The sequence below is a fragment of the Parasteatoda tepidariorum genome, chromosome 7, assembly GCF_043381705.1.
Source record: "Parasteatoda tepidariorum isolate YZ-2023 chromosome 7, CAS_Ptep_4.0, whole genome shotgun sequence".
Lineage (NCBI taxonomy): Eukaryota > Metazoa > Arthropoda > Arachnida > Araneae > Theridiidae > Parasteatoda > Parasteatoda tepidariorum.
Window position 1 is genome coordinate 18,300,456 of NC_092210.1, and position 24,389 is coordinate 18,324,844.

The following is a 24,389-nucleotide window of genomic DNA, read 5'->3' on the forward strand; positions in this document are numbered from 1 at the left end:
TTTTCACATTTAAAAAGTTTATTTTAATTCACACATAACGCGTACATTTTCATTCCAGATTAAAAAGATTCCACTTTCATAGATCTTTGAACATCTCACAAATACATACTCAAACATCTAAGAAACATATATTTTATTTTTTCTGTATGTTAAAAACTTTCATTTTTTCAATCTTTGTTTTTTTTAAGCTACTTTCTAATAGTTAAATATTTGTATTGTACAAGAACATTTGTGGTAGCTCTCTCATTGGCTAACCATCTGGTGCTATTTACAAAGTTTGTTTACACTTATCAAATTACATGAACATGAACAATTTGCATTCTAAAACATAAATACATTTTCTACTGACCTGGATACGTTTTGGAAATGATAGTTAGTCAGTTTCTCTAGAAATCGACTGGACAGCACTAAGGGACTTATTTGTCTTGAAAAGAAACAATTTTAAGTTTGGGCTAATGAAGACAAGAAAGCTCATTTATTTTTTTTAATATATTCGGAAGCCTTTTTTGAATAGTAGTCCAACTCCACTTTTTAAAAAAAAGTAGGGTTAGCCACACTTTCAAATTATTTCTATCGTCTTTTAAAATTGTTACATCTTAAGCCTATTTTTGCTGCCCCGCAGATCAGACAAGATGGGAAATACAATATATTCAATAATTTTAAAAGCTGTATCTCAAAATTTACAAATGTGGAATTGTCTATTATTCAAATAAGGCTTTCATCTGATGGGTTGGTTAGTTTTGAAATTTTCATAAAAATAAAATGTTCTTTATCTATTTCTTTATACAAAGACAGCATTTCTGCCAAAAATCAGATGCGAATCAAAATCTTTTCTTTTTATGTCGCCTTAATTAAAGATGCAACTTTTAAGAAAGTCTGAAAATCTCTAAATGATCTGATTTACCTACTTCTAGTTGGATTTGCTGTATCTTCTAGAATTTTTTTTGAAATTTACAATTTGGCCCTTACATCCTTTTTTTCTTCCAGTGTTTCATTTTATATTATATATAGTAATGTCGTTATATGTACAATATTTTTTTAAATTAAAAAAAAAAACAATGTATAAAGTAATTGTTTTTGTCTTGAATTCTTTTACTGTCTATATCAAGTCCAAGAAAGCAGATTAGTTGCTTTCCATTTGTATGCGATCACACATAGCTTTGTTTACATTATTACAGTAATGGAAAGAAATAACTAATATTTAAAATATTATTATTTGCTGTAATGCCTAACATTTTATATTTGAAAGTTGATAGTTATTTTAACAATATTGATCGATCATGTTATTTACTTGAAATACTTTTTATTTCAATAATAACTTATGATAATGCATCCTAATTAAATTGTTTATTCGTGATGATTTAATGATAATTGATAATCAGCAATTGTGTAATTGGTAACTTGTAAAAATTTAATTGATATTCAATTGAAGTTGAATATGAAATTGATAGCTCATAAACTTGGTAACTTAAGAATATGGAATTGATAACTCCTAATGATAGTTTCCAACAGCAAATGTGCGACCATAATACTGCAGTTAAAAGTAATATTTACAAATATTTATAAATCTATTTTAAGATCATCTTCAGTTTAAAAAAATCGCTCGTAGTACAAATTTTTCCTGTCATCAAATAAGTAGCATATAAATAAAGGTCCTTAATGGTTATATTCATATGACATGAAATTGAACATGGGTTTTGGGATATATAAATTAATGTATCGTAGTTTTAAAGATTAGGAAAAACTTGTTTATTCATTAAAATTGACCTAATTGTAAAATTACAACAATAGCTGTTTTTTAATTATAATCAAGACTGTGAATTGTTTATGAATAATTAAAAAATAAATAAACTAATTTATTATTTTTTTGAAGTTTAGTCATTGTAATTGGTTAAATTGGTTTAAAAATGAAAATAAAAGAAACGTTTTCATAACTTAATATTGCTGTACATTTTAATACGGGATGATAACTAACTTGGAGATACAGAAGTTATGCCGACTGACTTCTTGAACTACAAGATTTTATTTTATATATTTTTTGTTTTTTTAAATAAGATTTACAGTTTTTGGCTATGTGGTTTATACAAGTGGTGTGGGAAATTGATGATAGTTAACAAGCAGTTTTGAATTAATCTAAATGTGTAAACAAGACATTGAATATGGTGTTTCAAATTTGGAAGGGATGCTAAAATGCAAACTGGAATATTTTTTTTATCTGTCGGCTTATATACTATAGGTTAAAAAAAAAGTGTTTAAGTATAGTTTCTGCAAAACTGTATCGTTTAAATGAACTATTTTTATTTGACAACCCTGAGAACTGACTTCACGTTTTGATACATCACAACCAATCAGCTCATGCAACACTAAGATTCTTCTGTACAAATTACATTCCAGAGCAGCTTGCTGCCTTTGGTAACCTAAGTATAGCTTCGCTTAGATATGATCGTAAAAAAAAAAACATAACTATAAAATATAATTAAAAAACAATTCATATGACTTAGATACTAATAATCTCAAGGACCACTGAAAGTCCTTAATGTTCTCATTAGTACTGTTAAAGAGGTTGCTAGCGATGTTGCCTGGTGCATCAAGCTAGCCATGTTTGAGTTCGGTATTTCACCCGCAGCAGCAGATTCTGCAGCTTGCACTGTTCTAGAATAGGCCAAAGCCATTTCTTTTAGCTTTTCTACTAAGCAGTTTATTTGAGATGGAATGGTCATTTCTGTTACCACCAGCTCACTGACTGCAAAGATTCTGTCGAGCAAAGCTAGACAGGTCGTTAGATTCTCCTCCATTTTGTCTGAAGATTCTGTTATACTTTTCACGAAAAGTTTAGAGGCAGTCACGAACTGTCTAGATTCGTATATCAATGTCTCGCGGACTTTTTCCAGCTTGGAATTGTCGGGTGGTATTCGGGCGAGGCATTCGGCACATTCCTGCAGTCGAGCTCTACAGGTCAGGTCCAGATTCTCAATCATGTCCGCGATTTCTTGCTGAGCAGTGAGGAAAGCGGGAGGCGTTCCGTTCACTTTCTGGTAGCCATTTTCACAATTGGCAACTGTTATTTTGGTGTTCATTACCTTCCTTGGTAATGACTGGTGATAGCTCAACAATTGGTTGAATTTCTTACAAGCACAGCCGTTGACAATTCCATTTTTGCCACTTGTACACACGTGACATTGTTCTGTTTGGCTTTGAGAAACGTTTGGTTGAAACTCACTCGATTCGTAACCCCTGTAATCACCATTTACGTAGAAGTCTTCCTCGGATCCGTTGTGAGTTTTTTCAGGGTAACTATTATGGGTGTTTACTTTGTGTCCATTGTGATACCCATTAGATAACTGTGTTTGGTAGTTACTAGAGTTACTACCACCAGATGAAACTGACTGTCCATTACCCGAAGAATCACTCTGTAATAAAAAGAATAACAAGTTTTATTTTTCTAATTACATAATGAAATTTGATATTTTTAAGATATGGTATAAGGATCGTTATAGCATAGTTATTTATCATTTTATGCATTCGGTTTTTTCGTTTGCGAAACAAAAGTTTACTAGCGTTAGTTTACATCTAAAATTTTAATGGCTGGTTAAGAATTCATAAAAATCACCATAATAAAGCTCTAATTTTAAAATTTCAACTGTTTGATTTAAACTACTAGAGTTTTGTAAGAGCTTTCATTCTTGTAACTTATAACATTCATTATATTTATATTTATCATATTTTGTTTATTATTTTAAATATGGTGTTCTATAATGATTGCGAGTCCTATTAAAAATCAAGTAAAAAAAAAACTATGTACCTTATGGATCGGAAATTCATATTAACGAGTGAAAAAAAAAAAAAGGTTGAAGTTTCCTAATTCTGGCCAACCATTTTTGAGGCCAGAAAAAGCAAAAGAAATAAAACCATCAAAACCATAGCGGTACTGCAATGCATCAGCCATGTTTTTTTCATACTTTATGTAGTGTTTATTGCACTTCAAAATAATAAAAAAACCCTCCCCCCACACACTTTAATAACGCTCGAATAATCTATCTAGGGAGAAGAACGGTTCCATGTCTTGACCTTCCTCTTCTCAGTTGTATAGGAATGCACTGCTATATTTCCCTCTTTCTTAATATTTTCGTATTTAATGGTCAAAAATACTTTTTAAAATTTCCACAATGCTTTCTTTTAGAACTATGTTCAATGTAGTTTTCAGTTCCTTATAGTTTTTTATATTAAAAGTTTTTAATTTATTAGAAAATCAAGACATAAACTAACGTACTTCCTTGTCCCATGACTCTCCACACGCTAATGGTGAAACCATGTGAAGTGTTACCATAGGTAGAGAGTTCTGCTCTACGCCACCTATGACCCATTTCGATCGCCAATTAATTTGGGGCAACTAACGTGCATTATGACTTCATATTTTATAAGGATTCTAAAAATGTGCATTGCGATCGGTCTTTACGGAACATTCTGTTTATAATACGGGTTATATTAAACCCTTTTAAACCTAAAAAAAAAGAAGAAAATCTTGATTACCTTTCTACCACACTGTTTTCCTCTTAGTAGTACTTTTATGCTTCTTAAAAAACTTGGTGCATAACCATATTATGTCTATTGTTAAAATTTTTACGTGAACATTTCCCAAAACTTCTTAGTTTGTATTTTTACGGGTTTGCCTAGCTTCTTCTCAAATGATTTTAAAAAGGATACGTTATTTCTACTGTAATCTTGTACTAGGAGAGGACAAAATTTTCATTTTTTGAATTTCTGAAAATGAACGAGCTTTGATTCGATGCACTATTATTATGCCGTATTTATGGATGCAATTTCACTGCGTCCTAGAAGTGACTGAAGGTTTGTAAAATTTACCAATGAAAAGCGGAGGGGTTCAAAATCCGCGATTTATTGCTTTTTACTTAAGAAATTTGGACAATTAACCAGGAAATTATATTCACCATATTCCTAAATAATTTACATAGTTTGTTAATATATGGTGCTGCTAATTTAGTAACAAAATCTTCTCTTAACTTTTTAAACTTCAATAAAATGAAAAAACTTTTATTAAAGGCATTTATTACTATGCATTAATGATGCAATTTTATTCTGCCCTGTTTGGAAATTATTTTAAAGAAAAAAAAGATGAGATAGAAAAGTGTGGTTTGTTGTGCAGGAAATTTATGTACACTATGTTCCATGTTATAAAGGTCGCCCACATGGCGCTGCTGTAGTTGGTAATTTTTGGAATATTCTTTGTCTCTACAGATATCTCTAATAAATAATGAAATTAATTTATGCACAATTCAAGGTATGGTTTCGTTTAGACAGTATCGTTTTCTTACCTGACTAGTCTGCTCATTTATTCTTTGAACTGGCAATGAAAAATGTTCTCCAGGATTTGCAGAGCTTCGTCTGGAGTCTCCATTGTGACTGCTAATCGAATTCTTTCTCGATTCCATCATAGTATCAGCAATAATAGAATTTCTTTTCACCCTTGGAGGTGGTTGAGGCCTCCATGTCACGCCAGTCTCTGAATCCACACTGGATCCGTTTACAGGATCCTCCTTTGCTTTTGCTTCAGTTGCCTCTTCAGGTGTTGCAGGACAACCCGAGAAAGTTGCTGACCGGCCGTCTCTCACTGGTGTCACCATTGAAGACAGAGATGACAGGGGAGGTCTGTGGTTTTCTTCATGTCTTCGAGGAATGGTGCAGAACTTGCTTACGGAGTTCATGCTTTCAGAATATTTGGATCCAGCAAGGTTGTCGTTTCCGTGCGCCATCATACGACGGATTTCTTCAGCAGCTTGCCTGAATCGAGCAAGAACTCGGTTTTGTTCTTCCACAATCCCTATGGAGCTTGGGGGTGGTGGAGGAATGATGTAGGCCGATAGATCGTCTTCAGCCGCTGTGAGTGTTTCGCTGCTGGATGAGAGAGAAGAGATAGTGAGAGATGAACTTGGAGTAGTGTCGGTGGATGATGCTGAAAAGACGATTCCATTCTCGTCCATGTCTGGATCCTCGGGGACTGGAAAGAAAATGTATTTTAAAATTTTAATTGATCGTAATCGCGTTGCTCTAAAATTGAAAGTTTTATTTCCAAATCTATCAAATACATAGAATAAAAAAAAGATAAACACGATAACTGATAAAGATAGTAAAGCCATTACAGGCACATTTCCTAGCTTTTAAATTTCCTTGATTTCATAAATTTAAATTTTTTTAAAACTATTCTTAATCTTGAAATAATTAAATTACGTCAATTGTTTCATTTTTATCACATTTTCTAGAAAACGAATGCAAATACTTTTATATTCATTTCTCAACAATCAATGTAACGGATAAACTTTTTATTCAATTTAAGTGCATAACTTATTAATTCAGTGTCACGGCCGAACTAACATCGAAATCCAAATTTTTTTTAAAACTTCATTTTCTTTAAGCTGCTTTATTTTTTTTTTTTTACCACATTTAACGTTTCGGTCACAGGGTTATATTGAATTCTAACGGTCTTTTTAGTGATTAATTTGTACCCAGATTATTTAAAATTCAATGTAAATAACGTGGGCTTCGTTTTATTTTAGGCTGCAGTATTTATCGATAACTCTCCAATTTTTGGATCTCTCCTAATCTTCGTTCCTAAGCGTTGGTTAGTAAGCACGCATTTACTGGTAATTGGAATTTAACGTGATAACTGTTGGGCCCCACCTATACTCTAACCGTCTTGTTTTTGTTTTTTTCCCCCACAAAAAAAATGCTTTCTATTTTTTTAAAAGAATAATGCTGGGTTCGGAACTTTAAGGATTGCCTAATGATCTGTTAACATAATATTTAAGTTATAAATATAGCCATGTTTGTGATCTTTAAATATGCTGCCTAATTCTTTATAATTTATTTAATCATTCTACAATGAAAGTGGTTTCTTTATATTTCAATCATATCTCATCAATTTCCTTGCCTTAGTACAAAGGCAATGTTCAGATTTACAGTATATTATCCGGCAAGATAGAGATTTTCTTCTGAAATAAGTTATTATTATTTAATAACTGACCCGCTATGACGAAATGATTAAGGCAAGGAGCAGTAGTTGTGTTTGATCAGGGTTCGATCCGTTAAGGAAGCGTGTTGTCAGACAGCGTGTACCAGCGTGTCTTAGAAGTAAAGATGGTCGGCGAGCAATGATTATTACATTGCCATCAGTATGCCGTCGGTGTCGAACTTCCATGACCCTGCTGGTCGGTAACTAGTTGTAGTCGACAATAGCTCTGTTATTTAGTGATGTAAATACTAATTTTTCGAGATATTGGTTTTGACTTTATTTGACTTGGGTTATTGGTTTTGCTTGAGCACTTTATTGGAAATAAAGTCCCTAAGTCAATCAAATTGCTTTGACTAAAAAACTTAAAAAATACATATCACAAAACGGGAGAAAAAGATACGTCAAGTGAAGCATTTAATCGATTTTGACTTATACGCTAAATATTCCGCACTTGCAATCTTTGAATCCGTTTAAACATTCATGTAAGCATCTAATAGAAAAATCTTTGTAAATAACAGAAACGTATAGAAAAAAAAAATCTTTTGTAAGTATAATGAGGTATACCAAAAGTATTGTTAGTAGCGATTCTGTCAAAACGGGCAACATTACAAAAATTTGGCTATTGGAAACTGTTATTTTAGGTCGATATAGAAGTGAATTACGTATAATTTCGCTATCGATAGAAACAATAGACGCATAGTTGACCGCGTAAAGCTAAGCACAAGTGGTGTTAGGGGTTACTATTTGTTGTTAAACCGGTGTTCAACTCCCGATTTATTTTTACACCTCTGTTCGAAAAAGCGCGTCAGTGTTTACAATATAACACGCTCTTTCATTTCAGCTTAATCCGTTTAATTTTATCAGAAAACGGATAATTCGCCGACCGGCCTGTGTAGGGGACAGGGAACTGTCCTTGCATCAGAAAGGTCTTAAGTTCGAATCCCGGGTAAGGCATGGATGTTTCTTTCTCCCTCTATGTGTGTTCCATGTCCTTTCTCCTTTGTGTGAGTATGTGACCCGCCCTATGAGCGGGTTGTGGTTGTATGAATGGCGTGGCAGAAGTCGAATTCCTGGCCATAGATGGCGCCACTGTGACACAGGAACAATCGCATCCCCACAGCTTAAACAGGTAAAAGAAAAACTGATAATTCCACACAAACATGCTTGGATGCTACCCAATAACAAACGACGATATTTTAAACAGATATGGGCTAAAGAAAGGATAATACTTAAAGCATGACAAACCTTACGCTTTAGGATAGCTTCTGTGATAATAGTTATCCTAAATTCTAAAAAGTCCACCATTTAGAATTTGTAATTTACAGAAAAATCTTATGAATGGTAAAATTACGAGTAAATTTAAACACAAATCACAAAACTTCCTAGAATCTCAAGCTTGTTCATACATCGCGCTGTAAACGTAACATAAGCGGAGGGATACACCGGGGACTTTCTACATTTATACCGATTTTAGGAACATTCTTATTGTTTACATTCAGTCACCCATCCATACAACAGCCTAGAATATGCATTTTTTAAAAATTGAAATAAAATGTTTCATACCGTAAAAATATTAAATGTTAACTATTATTTAGTTAGATAAAAGATATACTGGCCATCATTTAAGTTAGAAATAGTAGTTTACAATTCGATAAAGGGGAAAATAAACCATAGAGGAGTATTCCTTTTCTTACTGCGAGTTTTATTTTTTCTGCTCAAAAAAATTTTTTTTTTGTGGCTTACTGACATTGCCTGCTGTGACTAGGGACTATAACAAGTGGGGAGCCACCAATTAGGAAGAGATCTTCTTCAAAGAAAATGAAAAAGAAAGAAAGAAATAGTGACAGTAATACTTAAGAGTGATTTGTGACACCACGCACACATTCAATGGAGCTTATTCTTTATTCTGTAGACAGAAAGTATCTTTTCCATTTTTTTTCTTCTCTTTCTAGTACAATTCTTTTGACGACTTTGTTTGGCTTCCACGTCTTTATTCCGCTGGCGGGTTTTGTTTGGCTTTAAGGATTATTTCAATTTTGAATGTTTCAACCGAGTTCTGCATCTCCGCAAATTTCATAAATATGCTAGCTGGCTATATCACGTATGTAGATCAAATAGTATGAGGGAAAAGGAAACAAAAACTCAACTTTTTCAAAACAAGATGAGAAAGAACAGCTGAGTTTGCATCTTATTTAAGACAAAAGAAGCTAATGATGTTTTCGTACGTGTTGTAGCAATGGCAATGTTTTGTTGTGTTGTAAACATTAAGTCGAGTTACAATCATATAATGTTTTAATATAGATTATAAAAAAGAAAGGAAAAAAAAAATAATGTTTAATTTGAGATGACCAGACGTCCTCAAATCGTGAAACAGTCCTCGAATTTCATTGATTGTCCTCAAAAACTTTCAAACTCGTTGAGTACCGAAAATGTTTCTAAATTCTAACATGTGTCCTCAAATTTCTCCGAAGACGTTAATTTTTTTAATATGCATTGAAAATTTTTTTTTTTTCATAAGTATACAGTGCGTTTCCCTCCCCCTAAAAAAACGGACCATTCTGACTTTTGATTTAATGATCGGATTTCCGAGTTCTAAGACTCAATAATGAGTGCAGACGATATTTTAAGTTACGAAATCAGACACAAAAACGTACTTTCGCTGAATAAACATATCATTTTTCGACGAATTCCGTTTTTTGACTCCCAAAATATGGGCGGTAGCCGCAATCTGGGAAATATGATCCCCATAGTTTGGACCCCCTAATGTTAATTTTACTTTTTGCGTACTTCACCATATCTCGAGAACTTTTTAAGCAATTTTAAAAAATTTTGCAGACAATTATAAAATTCGTTTATCCAAAGATTATTCCATCCAGAATATATTAAGTAAATGTTTATTATTTTATTTAATAATAGTCGAACAAATTAACTACTGCCTTAGAAATTAACAAAAATTTTAAATTTTTTAAAAAGTAATGCAAGAAATTAAAGTTTTCTAAAAATAAAATTTGCTTTAAATAAAGTTTCTTTTGCGTTGTAAGATATAGTGTTTATTACGAAAGAAACAAATTATTTTATCTAAATATGAGTTTAATCAGATTATTAACACGATAAACAAGCTAGTAAGATGCTGAGAGAAATTAAGCAAAATGGTTGTTTTTTTCCCCCTCATAAATAATAATGTCGAGAATACTGAGAATAACCAGTAATACTCAGAAAAATTCAAACGATTAAAAAAAAGTTATTAAATGTCGATGGAATTACATTATTCTTTTCAATTTAGAAAGGAAAAGATGAAGTAAAATAGGAAGAAAAAAAAACAATTTGTTTGCAAGCCATTAACAAATTGTTTGCAAGCAATTAATAGTCAGCAAAATTATGATAAATATTGAGATCAAAGAAGCGAACGTTATATGTCAGTGCGAAAAATTATTACCAAAAATTGCGCGTAAATAAAAGCCAATTTGTGAGATTAGATTTTCACTAAACAATGAAAAAGAAAACATATAAATAAAAAAAAAGAATTTATCTTTAATTTCATTGAGTTGATAAATTTTTTAAAGAAAAAAAAAGAACAGATTTAGTTCTAAATGAGCACCATTTTTCACGTTTCTATTATAAACGACTAACTTAAATAAATAATACTTTTCAAAATTAAAGAAAAAAAACATTACAAATATTTCTTTGATTAACTAAATTAAAATATTAGTAAATCGAACGAAACAAAAATTTCAATGTAAGCAATTCTAAACGAGCAATTTTTTTTAATTAAAACTTCATCACATCGCAATCGTGAAAGATAAAATATAAAATACCTAAAAATGCAACAAATCCATAATGTGTTCACATGTTTTATTAAAGTTAAGACTTAAATTCATGAGTTTTGTTTGTTATGCTTTTAAAAAAATATTGATTAAATAACACAACTGCGTTAGAATTTAAATTTCTCGTTGAATTAAAAAAAAAAAAAAGATGGTTGCTAAATTCCAAAATGGCACTTTTATATTTAAAAAATTAACAAAAATAAGCCTTGTCAAATAAGCGTTTTCTTTCTTAAATTAAGTTTTAAATAAACAAGTATTTAGAGAAAAAGAGAGGGATAATTTATTTTTTATAACTCAATTCAATTGACTGTAGAATGTAAACAATAAAACAATTTAGGTCTTTTTCCCTGCAGCTATGTTTGACCTGAAACTATGTTTGTATTCATGAAACGTCATGTCATTTGAGAAAACAATTTCACTTTCGAAAAAAGACTCACTGACAAAAATGCAATAAAAACTAAGAAATGTGAGAGTACACTTTTTCCAACAATGTAAACAGTTTTCTTTGTTTTAAATGTAGATCATTTATCTTTGCGTTTAAATCTCTTGTATTTATTTAAATAATGGTTTACGAATCGATTATATTATACATTCTTTACTCAACAGATAAGATTTATAAAAACAAATGAATAAAAAAACTAACAAAATTTTTTATTAATTTATTTTATGGACAAGAATTATCTGCGCATCTGTTTAAATATTGCCAATGTTATTAAAATAGTATTGGGCACAGAATGTTTTTTAATTTTATTTTATATAGGAAGCAGAAATGATACAGTTTTTATATTACCTAATAACTTAATTCTTGATGTAAAAATGTTGTTTTATTTTAAAAATGAAAAGAAAATTTACTACAATTATTTATTAAAAATGTTTAATATTCTCAATTTAAAAAAAAAAATCGTTTCAAATTTTGCACATCTTGTCTTTTTCAAAAAAGTTAAATTTTCGCAGTTTTAAATGTTTTATTTTCTGTCAAAAATTTGTATAATTTTTTTTTTACTTAAAATTTTTAATGTTCAATGAATCTTCTTTAAAAGTAGAAAAATCCCAACGTCGTAGGAAATAAATTATTTGACATTTCGAATTGACTTCTCTATTGTTATAAAATCAGCGTTTTTTTCAAAAAACGCTATTGTTTAATTTAAAAGATAATTATAAAATTTCTTACACTAGTTATTTTTTTTCTTTATTTTTAAATTTCTGAATATTAGGCGGGGGAGGGTGAATTTGAAACTTGGGTTGCAGGTTGTATAACCTTAATGTCGTTACCATTAATAATTTATTTGGGATGTATGTAGAACAGGGATTTCCAACTTACATGAGGCCGGGGGCCAGAATTAAAAACACGAATCAAATGGCGGGCCGCAACTTTATCAAAATTTTATGTAGGCCTTTTTTATGTTTGAAGGGTCATTAAATATTACTGTCAGATTTTTACAAAACAAAAAGTTGTTCAAAAAAAAAAGTATTGAATTACAAATCAAAATAAGAAGTATATTTTTAAAAATATTTAATTGTTATTAATAATATTTAAAAAATATTAAATAAATAATAAAAATTCGAGCTACAATAATTTTAATGTGCACCTATGAATTAAGCAATTAATGTAATAAGATGTCTAATTGTTAAGATATAAAATTTTAAAAAGTTTGGTATTGAAACTTACATAGTAGCACTCAAAATATTCAATGAGAAAATTGAGGTTTGTCTGCTGCAACCACCAGAGAATAGATATTTACATTTAAAATTTACAAATGTGTGTGTAAATATTTTCGTCCTAAATCAGTGGTTTCAAAAAGTTGAATAGGAGAATTTCTTCANATAAGAAGTAGATTTTTAAAAATATTTAATTGTTATTAATAATATTTTAAAAAATATTAAATAAATAATAAAAATTCGGGCTACAATAACTTTGATGTGCACCTATGAATTAAGCAATTAATGTAATAAGATATCTAATTGTTAAGATATAAAATTTTAAAAAGTTTGGTATTAAAACTTACATAGTAGCACTCAAAATATTCAATGAGAAAATTGAGGTTTGTCTGCTGCAACCACCAGAGAATAGATATTTACATTTTAAATGTAAAATTTACAAATGTGTGTGTAAATATTTTCGTCCAAAATGAGTGGTTTCAAAAAGTTAAATCGGAGAATTTCTTCGAGAAAAAATCTGATAAGCACATGCTAAACTATATTCACAAAGCACAAAAAACTGAAATAAAAAAGAGCAACATACACGATTATTTTTGTATTTTAATATTTTCTTGGATGCAAAACCTGAGAAATAAATTTCTTTGCACCTTTGGTAAATTTCACAGAAACGAAGAAATTAGGCTTTTATTAACGAGAAAAGTATTTTAAACCCATATAGACTTTTTGCGAAAATTATCCGCATAAAAATGACAACTAATATATTTTAGTTCGCTGGCCGGATGCGGCCCCCGGGCCACCAGTTGGAAACCCCTGATGTAGAATATGATTATTCTATACATTATCTATATTGATTATACTGTTACTCGAACATAGTTCTTTTAAATAAAAGTTTTCTAATTAGAAACTAAATGAAAAGAAAGTTAATGCTGCTTACTTTTAAGTATGAGATTATAATGATATATAATATAATTTAATTTTGTCATAAAACAATCAACATTACGGATTATTCTAGTTAAAAATGATATATTGTGAATAGTGTAGTGTAAATCTTCTTTTTTAATATATATTTCTAAGCAAAACATTATTAGCCTGTAATCTCACATTTTCTGTAAAAAAACAAATGTTAATTATTTACAATTAATTTGAAAGTTCTTTAAAATAATATTTTCAACTGTAAAAAAAGAAGCCAAATGTATAACTTACTAGTATTTTCTGTACAATAGAAGTCCCTCCGTTGACCTGTTTCCTGGTCCAGAAAAGATTTGTTATTGTCCACAGAATCCGGGGGGACGCAACAGAAATCTACGTCGTCCGAAGGTGGTGGTATGATAGTCAAATCAATAATATCCGGATCAAGACACAGAGTATCTCCTTCGAATTGCAAACTCGTTGACGTTTGCAACTGTCTTAGCAATTCCTCGACGTCCTCCGTAGGTTCTTGCTGTTGCAAAGAGGACATGAGTAGATGCGGACTATGCAGTCCGAAACTGGAACACAAGTTTTTGAAGTTCGCGTCATGGCCTTCTGTAGCCAGCATGGTCGCGTGTGTTGGACTGTTAGTTGGAGTACTTTCTGCTTCACTTTCTGATGGTAGTGATTCGCCGCAGGTTGTCACTACACTATTATACTCTTCGCCTGTTTGATGACGCTGAATGAAGAGCAGCGAATCATTCGACTTCAGTCCGAGGTCACCAGTTTTGCGTTGCTGCCTCTCCGAATCACAACTGTCCTTTTGTAAATACAGCTGCGCATCTTTCACTATTTTGTTCATCTCTGTGACTCGATTCATGACGTCGTGTGTTTTGATCTCGATTCGTTTCATTATGTTGTCCCCACACGTTTCGTCCATCTCGTTCTCTTCTTCCAACAGCTCTATAGACATGACGCTGTGCAGGTCGATATCTCCAGCAGAGTTGTAGAGTGGTTTGGGTCCCACGTCCACTTTGTCCCCTAGGTTCTGGAATGTGGGTCTTTCTTCCTGCAGGTTCTTGTCCAGTGTTTTGATGTCCTGGTCTGGTTGATCCGACGTGAAATCGACGTCTGCTATCGATTGGGCGTCTTTGGTGTCTGAGTCTTTTCGGGGGACGTCGCTTTTTGGGGAGCTGTTGACGCTGGATGGCATGGAGGTTATGGAAGCTACCAATGCTTGCATTTCGTTCATGTTGTGGTCAACGGAACTTGGGCTAGTTGCGATACTGAATTGGTCCCTTGAGTTACTGCGAGAGAGTCGACGTTCCTAATTAAAAATAAAGCACTATTGTAATTATGAATAAAAAGATAAAACAAAACAAAACATGGGCATTTCGAAAATATCGAGGAGTTTATTATGAATTCATTACTCAGATACATTATAATTTACACTGGAAATAGTACTACAATAATACTTTATAAACTTTCTTATTTTTATGTTCCCCTCTTATATTCTTCAAGTTGATACTGAATATATATACCACGACCCTCAAGTACTCTTTTCTTTCTTTTTTTCATTTGGGTTTTTTCATCTTTTGCTTCTACATCAGATATAGGCTATATAGTTTTTTTTAAATTTTTTTATTTTTTATTTTATAACCCTCGTTGAACAGTTGACCCAAATTTTTTGAGTTTGCTAATATTCAATGCGGCTACTAATGTTCAATTCCGTAGCCTTGTAATTTTGAACCCAATCCAGAAGACAAGGGAACTCCCGAATCAAGTGTAGGGAGAAATTTGCCTTCAAGGAAGACTTTTTAAAGGAACTAATCCACATTTGCGTTATGAAGAGAAGAAGACCACGAAAACCTCCCGCGGTTAAACTCATGATCCATTGATCAATTGAGGATATTTTTACGTCAGCACTGTGGTCTATGCAAGCCGGGTGTGGAATTAGAATTCTAGTCATCACTGGGATTCGAGCCCGTCTCACTTCATTGGGAGGCGTGAGCTCTATCCCATGAGCCACCACGGCTCAGATATAGCTTATAGCAGCACAATTCAGTTGTTCTCCTTAGAATTCACAAAATCGTAAATTTATACCTCAAGTTTGGCGCTATATAACCACACACGGGTATTGCGTAAACATCTGCATTCAGTTCAATATTCATTTTTATGTTCATTGAAAATAGCTTTAACATTGTCTGAAATTTTGATCAGGGATAATTTATATTTCAGTCCGTTGTTATAAATTCCTTATTCATTATCTACGTTATATGGATTTGCGTAATTAATTTTAAGAGAAATTATTTACATATTAATATTTGAAAATAATTAAAATTGAAAGCTTATTTATTAAGAAAGCACATATTCAGTATTAAAATGCCTTTTTTTGTGCTTGGAGACATTTCTTCAAAGCGATTCAATATTAAATTCTAATAATTTTCAAATATCGGAACATTCCTGCAAAATACTAAATTTTGAAAAAATTGTCAATCAATCTCATTTTTATTAAAAGTGATACAATCCCCTAACAAGAGAAAACTACGGTGGCATGGGGAAAATTCATCTCGGTACTTAGCAAAGGAAGGGAAAAAACATGTACGAATGGGGAAAAGAATTTATCAAAATTGTTTCGATTGAGTATTAACGGAGAGGAAATCCTCTGATAAATCCTCCCCCCCCCATGATTAGTGGATTATTTTATAACCGTCATTGAACAGCCGACCCAATTTTGGGTTTACGACTACTAATGTTCAACTCCGTAGTCTTGAAATTTTGAACCCGATCCAAAAGACAAGGGCACTCCTGGATCAAGCATTGGAAGAAATTTGCCTTCGTGGAGGACTTTTTGATGGAGCTAACCCGCATTTGCGTTACATGGAGAGGAAAATCACGAAAACCACCCATGGTTAGCCTGACGGCAAGGGGATTCTAACCCATGATCTGTCTACCACGAGGATATTTTAAGTCAGCGCTGTGGTCGGTGCAAGCCGGATGCAGAATTCGTATCGACCAGTCTTCTCTGGGATTCGAACCCGGTTCACCTCATTGGAAGGTGAACTCTGCATCCCCTGGGCCATCAAGGCTTTTAGTGGATTATTTGACATTTTCACTAAACAACGTAAAGCGTGTCCTTGTATAAGACAATATAGGCATGAAGCACTTTCACGTGCATATGTTCTGCGCATTAATTTCACTGCAGAACAGTCTCTGTTCTTTTCTGATCTTGTGCAACCTTTCTCTTATGATATAGAGGTTAAAGAATTATTTGATATAAGTTAAAATGTACAAAATTAAAGACTCACCTCGCATGGAATATAGGGTGGCGGTGGTATTGAGAGATCGATTTGTCTGATGATCGGCTTGTTACCGTCTATTTGCTTCGGCGGAGAAGTAGATGGACAGTAATTCCAAGGGACATCTTGGACTAAATGACGACCATGATAGCTGGGCACTGAAATAAAAAGAACTCATTTTAACATTCTGATCGTACGCTATCTGATTTACAAGCTGTTCACTTTCTACGGATCATTCGCATTTTGATCTGCAATGCAAGATGTTGTTTAATCACTGCACTTTAATTTTCTTAAGCAAAAGAAAGAAACAAAGATACTATCGAAATGGCGGATGAAAATACACCAAAATAAGTTTGATTGCTTACTGATAGTAGGAGGCATTCTCTCTCCTCCTTAGATTTTTTCTCGAGTTTTAATTTATTAGATTTGGATAGAATTTATCTTTTTTTTCCTCCCTAAAATGCTTTTAAAATTAGCTAAATCAAAAAACTATTTTTCAAATTTACTAAAAATAGAACGTTTTTAACGATAACAATCTTCATCTTCTGATAGCTCTGCGTGTAGAAAATTGTCTATCGACCATCACGTATCCCCGCACAGTAACAAGTTTCTAACACGCTATTACATATAAACAATTCCGGATCTCTCTTCACTCATTTTAAATTTCGAGAAATATTTCTCTTAATACAAATACGTATGTGAAATATGCGTTTACACCATTCGGCAAAGTAGACCTGGTTTTAGTCCTCAACTTTAGATACAAAGCTTGCACTTTAAGATTGCAATCAAAAGCCAAGCGAAATAAATACCAAGCTTCGTAAGTGCAATTCATGGCACTTTCAGAGGATGGAGATCAGTTTTCAAAACTGTTTAAGATAATGCTGAGTTGATGGTTAAATACCTGTTATACTGACTTTAACAAGTTAATATTTTTATTATACATTGTCGAAATTTAGCAAACTTTCACGTACTTTCTCATTTAGGGGAAAAACTTCTCTTAATTTATGTTTGTTTTAAGGATTAATATATGAGAATCTGCGTCATGAGTGAATGCTATGACGTCAAATAGCAGGTTTGAAACCCTCCAAGCAGTCAAAAATTAATGTTGCTGTAATCGCAAAGTTCAGTACTCTTATAGTTTAATCTATGTAACCTAGTTGAGAAAGGCCTCGCACAATGACGTCAAACACTTAAATAATACTCGAAATTTATTGTTCGTTATTTTGCTTAAAATGATATAAAAAAGACACTACAATGAATATACTTATGTATTACCAACAAAGTTTAACATTCTACATAGCGTACAATGGCAGAATATGATTTTTTAAAAATATTTTTAACTAGTCTGATTATTATTTTATTTTATAACCGGTGTTGAGTTTACGACTATCGATTTTCAACTCTGTAGCCTTGTAATTCTGAAACCAATCCAGTAGACAAGGGAACTCCAGGATCAAGTATTGGGAAACATTTTGTCTTCGCGGAAGACTTTATGATGGAACTAACCCGCATTTGTGTTACATGGAGAGGAAAACACCGTAGACCTCCGACGGTTAGTCGGGTGGCTAGGGAACTATCCCATGATCCGTCTACCACTGAGGATAATTTAAATAAGCACTGTGGTAGGTGCGAGCCAGGTGCGGAATTCGAATCGACCAGCCATCGCTGGGAATCACCCCATTGGAAGGTGAACGCTCTATCCCCTGAGCCACCACGGCTCTAGTCTAAAATAATTTCTTATTGGAATAAGTAGGTTCATATTTTATTTTGATTTCTTTAATTAGAAAGACATACATTTTTAATTATCGCCTTGTAATGTTAATGAAAAACGAATAGAACGGGATAAAAACCGTCAGGGACATGAATGTATGGGTCATTGTCCGGTATTTCCTACACTGATGTTTAATTAATGTTTAAAGGCCGTTGTCAGCTATTCCTTCCATACACAGAAGGAGAAACGTAATTTGAAACTGTTTAAGTTGGTATTTTTATAACAAGTGTCACAAGTATACGATATTGACTTTAACCCAATATTTTTTTATAATTTATAAAAAGTATAATATTAATGTTTTAGAATTTCTTTATTAGTTTATTTTTATTCGCTCTTTGCATCGCAGTTCAATAAAATAGTTGGTCCTTTCGTTTGACAACTTGAAACAGTAATTTTATTTAACAATTATTGGTAAACTTAATAATTACAGTTATAGTAAAAAACTAACAATAAGAATTTACCCTCAAACTATTTATTTAACCACTTTAAGCAGCTTTACCCTCATTAACCACGATTGACAGAGAATGAAGTTAATTAAAAAAGAAAAAAATAACTAAGAAAAATATTTAAACCATTTTAAGCAGATTATTCTGCATCAACCATGACTAACTAAGAACGAAGTTAATTAAAAAAAAACTAACAATAGGATTTAAACTATTTCAAGCGATTTCCAACAATGAACGAACGACTAACAATGAACGAAGTTTATTTAAAAAACTAACAAAAGGATAAACATATTCACCTTCATTTAACCTTGACTAACAAAGAACGAAGTTAATTAAAAAACTAAGAATCGAATATTACCCTCAAACTATTTATTTAACTATTTTAAGCAGATTTACTCACATTAACCACGAATGAGAGAGAACGAAGTTAAAGGAGAGAAAAAAAAACCAGTAAAAATATTTAAATCATTTTAAGCAGATTCACCTGCATTAACCATGACGAACAAAGAACGAAGTTAATTTTTTTAAAAAAACTAACGGTATGATTTCAACTGTTTAAAAGCACAAAAGCATATATTAAATTTCACCTGCCACAACAACTAGGCTTCAAAAGTGATAGAGATTCTGTTTGAAGCTTTTGGCAGGAATCTAAATTTAATAAAGGATTGTTTTCCGAATCCCAGGGATTAAAACGAAGGCTACCTGGTGTCGTTAGAATGCTAAGCGTGGTTCTCGAATTTCGTAATTATTCACAACGTATTATGCTATATGGACGATGGTAATAAAATAACTGACATAACGAACACAAGGCGAGCAATCCAATAACGTAATGCCCTTCTGTATCCTTGAGGCTTGAGTGAGATTTTGATGCGTTGCACGTCCGTTTATCTGTAACATGAAATATTTCAACTTATGTAAACAGGTAACTGGAAATACTTTTTATTCCCCGTTTAAATAAATTTACCTGCCTAATATTTTGACGTTTATACGTCTATATATTTCTTCGAAGTTTTTATTTCGTAAAGAATATATAACTTCAGCTTTATGAAGAATGTATGGAACGCAAATGGTTTAAGAGTTTGTCTAGTTGTTCATAAATTTATTCGACTTTTTCTATGGAAATATTCATAGTTTTTTATTATTTGAAAACTTAGTTATTTCACAGAATATTTGTAAAAAAAATATGTAATATTTGTGTATTTCATGTGAACGTTGCATGCGTATTGAATTATGAGCACGTTGTATAGTGTGCAAAAAATAAACGAAACAACTTAAATAACTTTTGCTCTAATGATCGGATTTTCTGGTACTAAGACTCAATCTTAATGATTTGAGAAGGTGATCTCAAACATGCTACTTAGTTAGAGCAGACGATAATTTAAGCTACAAAATCGGACACAAAACGTACTTTGAATAAACGAGCTTTTTTTGACGTATTATGATTTCTGACAGCCCAAAACATAGGAGGTTCCCTCAATTCGGGAAATATGGTCCTAAAAGTTTGGTCAGAAGAGCGGTCGAAAGTTTGGACCCCTTAATTGTAATTTTTTATTAAACATATTTTGCCATATCTCGAGAACTTTTTAAGCGAGTGGAAAAAATTTTTGCACGCAATTATACAATTCGCTTATCCAAAGAAAATTCCATGAAAAAAATATTTATTGTTTTTATATTTTTATTTATTAATGGTCGAAACATTTTGAGTTGTAAGGTATACAGATTTTTACATAATTTTAAATAATGTAATTTTATATGGAGAAATAGAAATTTGAACAAAATCGGTCGAATAGTTCGCGAGAAATAATCATTATTTTAATCAGTCATTTTTTTATATCAAAAACTTTAACACATCCTCATCATTTTATTCAAAAATAATTTTCTAAAATTAATTAACATTTTTCAGTTCATGCTATAATATACAATTCTTCTGCTTTGAAAACTATATCGAAATAATCTTTTTAATCGAAAACATGCTTGACGGTTTTTTTTCCCTATCTTTTTCATGAGATTTGAAAAATTATAGCGCTAGTTTGAAATAAAATTTATTAAAAACGTTAAGATGTGAACTACGTTAAACAATAATTATTTGGAAAAATTACAGATTAAGTAATAAGTGATTTTTATCCAAACTAGCAGGATAGCGTCCAAACATAGCATGATGACAACTACAACAGCACCCTCATTCTGGGTTATTTAGTAAAGGAAGAGGAGTGTACCGGATAACTGAATAATAATTTCACATGAGAGCATTTAAAGTGAATGTAAAGTTGAGTTAAGAAAGCAGAACATCACGTACTAGTGCGATTTTTAGTGCCAATAAGTGATTTCATCACTCTTTTACTCATGTCAGATAGAGTGCTAAGTACGTATCATGAGTCTTAAGTCTGATGATTTCTTATCATTTCAACCGTAGCAGCAATTAATTCATTTGAGTTTAATGCGCTTACTTGATCTGTGTATTGATAGACTCAGTATTGCATAGATTTTGCGTTACGTTTTTCTCTAACTTTAATGCTTTTTGAGCATCACAGCGCATGCGCAAAATATTTTTACAAAAACAGCAGTGCCGCTTAGGGTTAGAAAATAAAGTTAGCGTTGCGGCTTTCCGTCGAACAAATTTTTATATAAAATCTCTCTATTGCTGCCAATTCTTAACCAAAACATTATTAATACCATTAATTTACAGCTGTTTATCTTAGACAGTACCATAAACAGCAAACGTTTGCTGATGAATATCCGCTTTACATTCACCTTCTGCCACTAGAAGCTGTACTCCGCATTGCTGTTTAGAACGTTTATATCTTAGTATGACTTTACATTCACTTTAAATGCTGTCATGCGAATAGGTTAATTTGCTGCTCTTACCTTAATTTATAACCCAGAAGACGTAGCTTTTCTATCACATCTGTACTTTAGAACGCTACCAGGTGTGTATCATTTTTATTAGCGAAATCCTTATATTATCTAATTTTGACCATTAGATTAATAAAGTAAACGAGAAGCAAATTTCCTTTCAAAGTTTGTTTATAAACAAAAGAAAAAATACACACTATGTAAGGCATTGCGTAACTTTTTGTTTTAAATGGTTGTGTAAATAAAGGTTTGAAAAAAAGTAACTTTTTTTACTCGAGACATCTTGAGTTCATAAATTCTGAAAAAAAGGAGTTCATTTATTAAACCCGTTCGGGCGAAAACCTTATTGTTCAAAAAGTATATTCTCCACGCGTGAAATGGAATCACGTTTATGAACGACACAGCCTCGATATAGAGGACGAAATAAAGATTTTAATCTTTCTAAACTCGTGACTAAAATATCTTTAAAACTTTCACACGTTTTGACTTTGTATTGAATATTTAAAAATGTGACAGACGTCTTTAAAATAATGCCTGGGATTAGTGTTCTCCGCATTTGATTTGTATTTTACATATTTTATTAAATGTTTGTATAAAGCATAAGATGCATATCGATATACTATCAAATATTTCTAAACAACTGTATTATTTGATATCTGAGGGTATTATACATTCAAGTATAAATCACGAGGTTGTAGATGACTAAATAAAATATTTTCATTTTAAAAGAAGCAATTAAAAAAATTGTAATTCATGGTCTCATGTGTGCATATTTAATTCTTTGATGAAGAATTTTTATTTAACATATTTTTCAAACATTTTTTTCATTATTTTGTATTAATTTAGGTCAAAAAGGATGGGATAGCCTTGTTGGCCGGGTGCGATATTCTCGTTCGTAAGAACGGTAGTTTGAATCCAGCCGACCTGAAGACTCCCCGTGTGGTAAATGGTGACTGGTGTACGTTTAATCTGTCGGGTCACAAAGTCCCCCCTGTTACCATAACAAATTATACCTCTGGGGATGCTGAATTGGAGATTGATCATGCTCTGTTTCAGGCCAAAATTACGATCTGTGGATGGTCTGCCCTATAAACGGGTGTGACGTATGAGTGTGGCAAAAGACGAATTCTTAGCCAAAGATAGCACCACTGGAAAATAGGAACAATCGCACCCCCTCTCCCTTAATGGCCTACGACAACAACAACAACAATTTAGGTCAAAATAAGCGAGAAATATTATATTTCGTATTTTAATAATTTATGGTTATGAAATACGGCATAAAACACCTATGTTTTTTCGCCTTAAAGGTTCAAACACGGCTCGCTTCGAAACAATAATTTTTCTAACTTGCACTTAAAAGATAAATTCAAAGATATTAAGATCTGAGAGAAACAGTTATTCATCATTGTAATTTTTTTAATTAAGAAAATAAATTATTGATAAATTTTTGAATATGAATGCATTTTTTTTTTACAACTACCATTTTTGCGAAATTTATATTTTAGTTTATACATATAGTAAATATAATTTCGACATAAATATAATATATTAATTATAATACATATAAATATAATTTCGACAATCTAATAAATTTTTTAAGCAATTAAACTGTTTTTTCTAATTAAACGATACAAGAATATTCTTTTGCTTGTAATTAGATTGTCAAAAAAATAAGTAAAAAGGACGCTGGTGTCTCATTTGCTCAAAAGTGTTAAATTTTCCTCAAATAAAATTCAATACCATATAATTATAGATACTTTGCACAAAAAAGAAACAACCACCAGAAAATTGTCTTTTTTATGGGGTCAATTTTTTTTCTTTAAAAAAACAAAAGAAAAAAAACTATTTTCTACTTTTTTAAAGAATTTTTTTTTCATTTTATCTTTAATTTTAAGTTGTTCTCAGTTTTTAATACTAAATTATAACCGCCGTTGAAATGCTAAACCTATTTTGAGTTTACGACTACCAATGTTCAACTCCATAGTCTTGTAATTTTGAATCCAATCCAGAAAACAAGGGAACTCCTGAATTAAGTATTGGGAGAAATTTGTCTTCGTGGTGGACTTTTTGAATGAAACTATCCCACATTTGCGTTGCATGGAGACGAAAACCACGAAAACTCCCCGTGGTTAGCCTGACTGCAAGGGGACTCTAACCCATGATAAGTCTACTACTAAGCATATTTTTACGTCAGTACTGTGGTCGGTGCGAGCCGGGTCAACACCTCCTAAAAAAGAGAAGGCCTCAGCACGGGTTATCATAAACAAGAAATTTGATCCTTCAGTAGTCCAAATATAATTACATCTTTCGTATTAACCACCACTGCGCAGTTTATATTCGTTACGTCGGACTACCAAATTGATCCTTACTGAGGCCTTTTTTCTTCAAGGAGGTGTTGGCCGGGTGCGGAATTCGTATCGACCTGCCATCGCTGGGATTCGAACCCGGGATCACCTCATTGGGAGAGGTTTTTTATGCTGTAATTTTTTCTCCACTTGTTACGTTCGTTAAAAAGATTCTGAAGTTGAAAAAAATGCTGTGAAGATCTGCATCGCTCGTTGCTGTGCTAGAGGGGTTCTGCTACCCAGTGTATATATATAT

At 32.0% G+C, this 24,389-nt stretch overlaps 1 protein-coding gene across 2 annotated transcripts in view; it reads right to left on the minus strand.

Moving 5' to 3' along the window:
• LOC107439363 (uncharacterized) overlaps positions 1-24,389 on the minus strand; it is a 566,421-nt gene continuing 542,032 nt past the window's right edge. For both annotated transcript variants that reach the window (XM_043046915.2, XM_071183127.1), the window contains 4 exons: positions 16,728-16,876; positions 13,714-14,746; positions 5,334-6,016; positions 1-3,410 (listed from right to left, as the gene is read on the minus strand). In XM_043046915.2, coding sequence (XP_042902849.1) covers positions 2,514-3,410; positions 5,334-6,016; positions 13,714-14,746; positions 16,728-16,876 — 2,762 coding nt within the window. In that variant the 3' untranslated portion in view covers positions 1-2,513. The remainder of the gene's footprint in view (positions 3,411-5,333; positions 6,017-13,713; positions 14,747-16,727; positions 16,877-24,389) is intronic.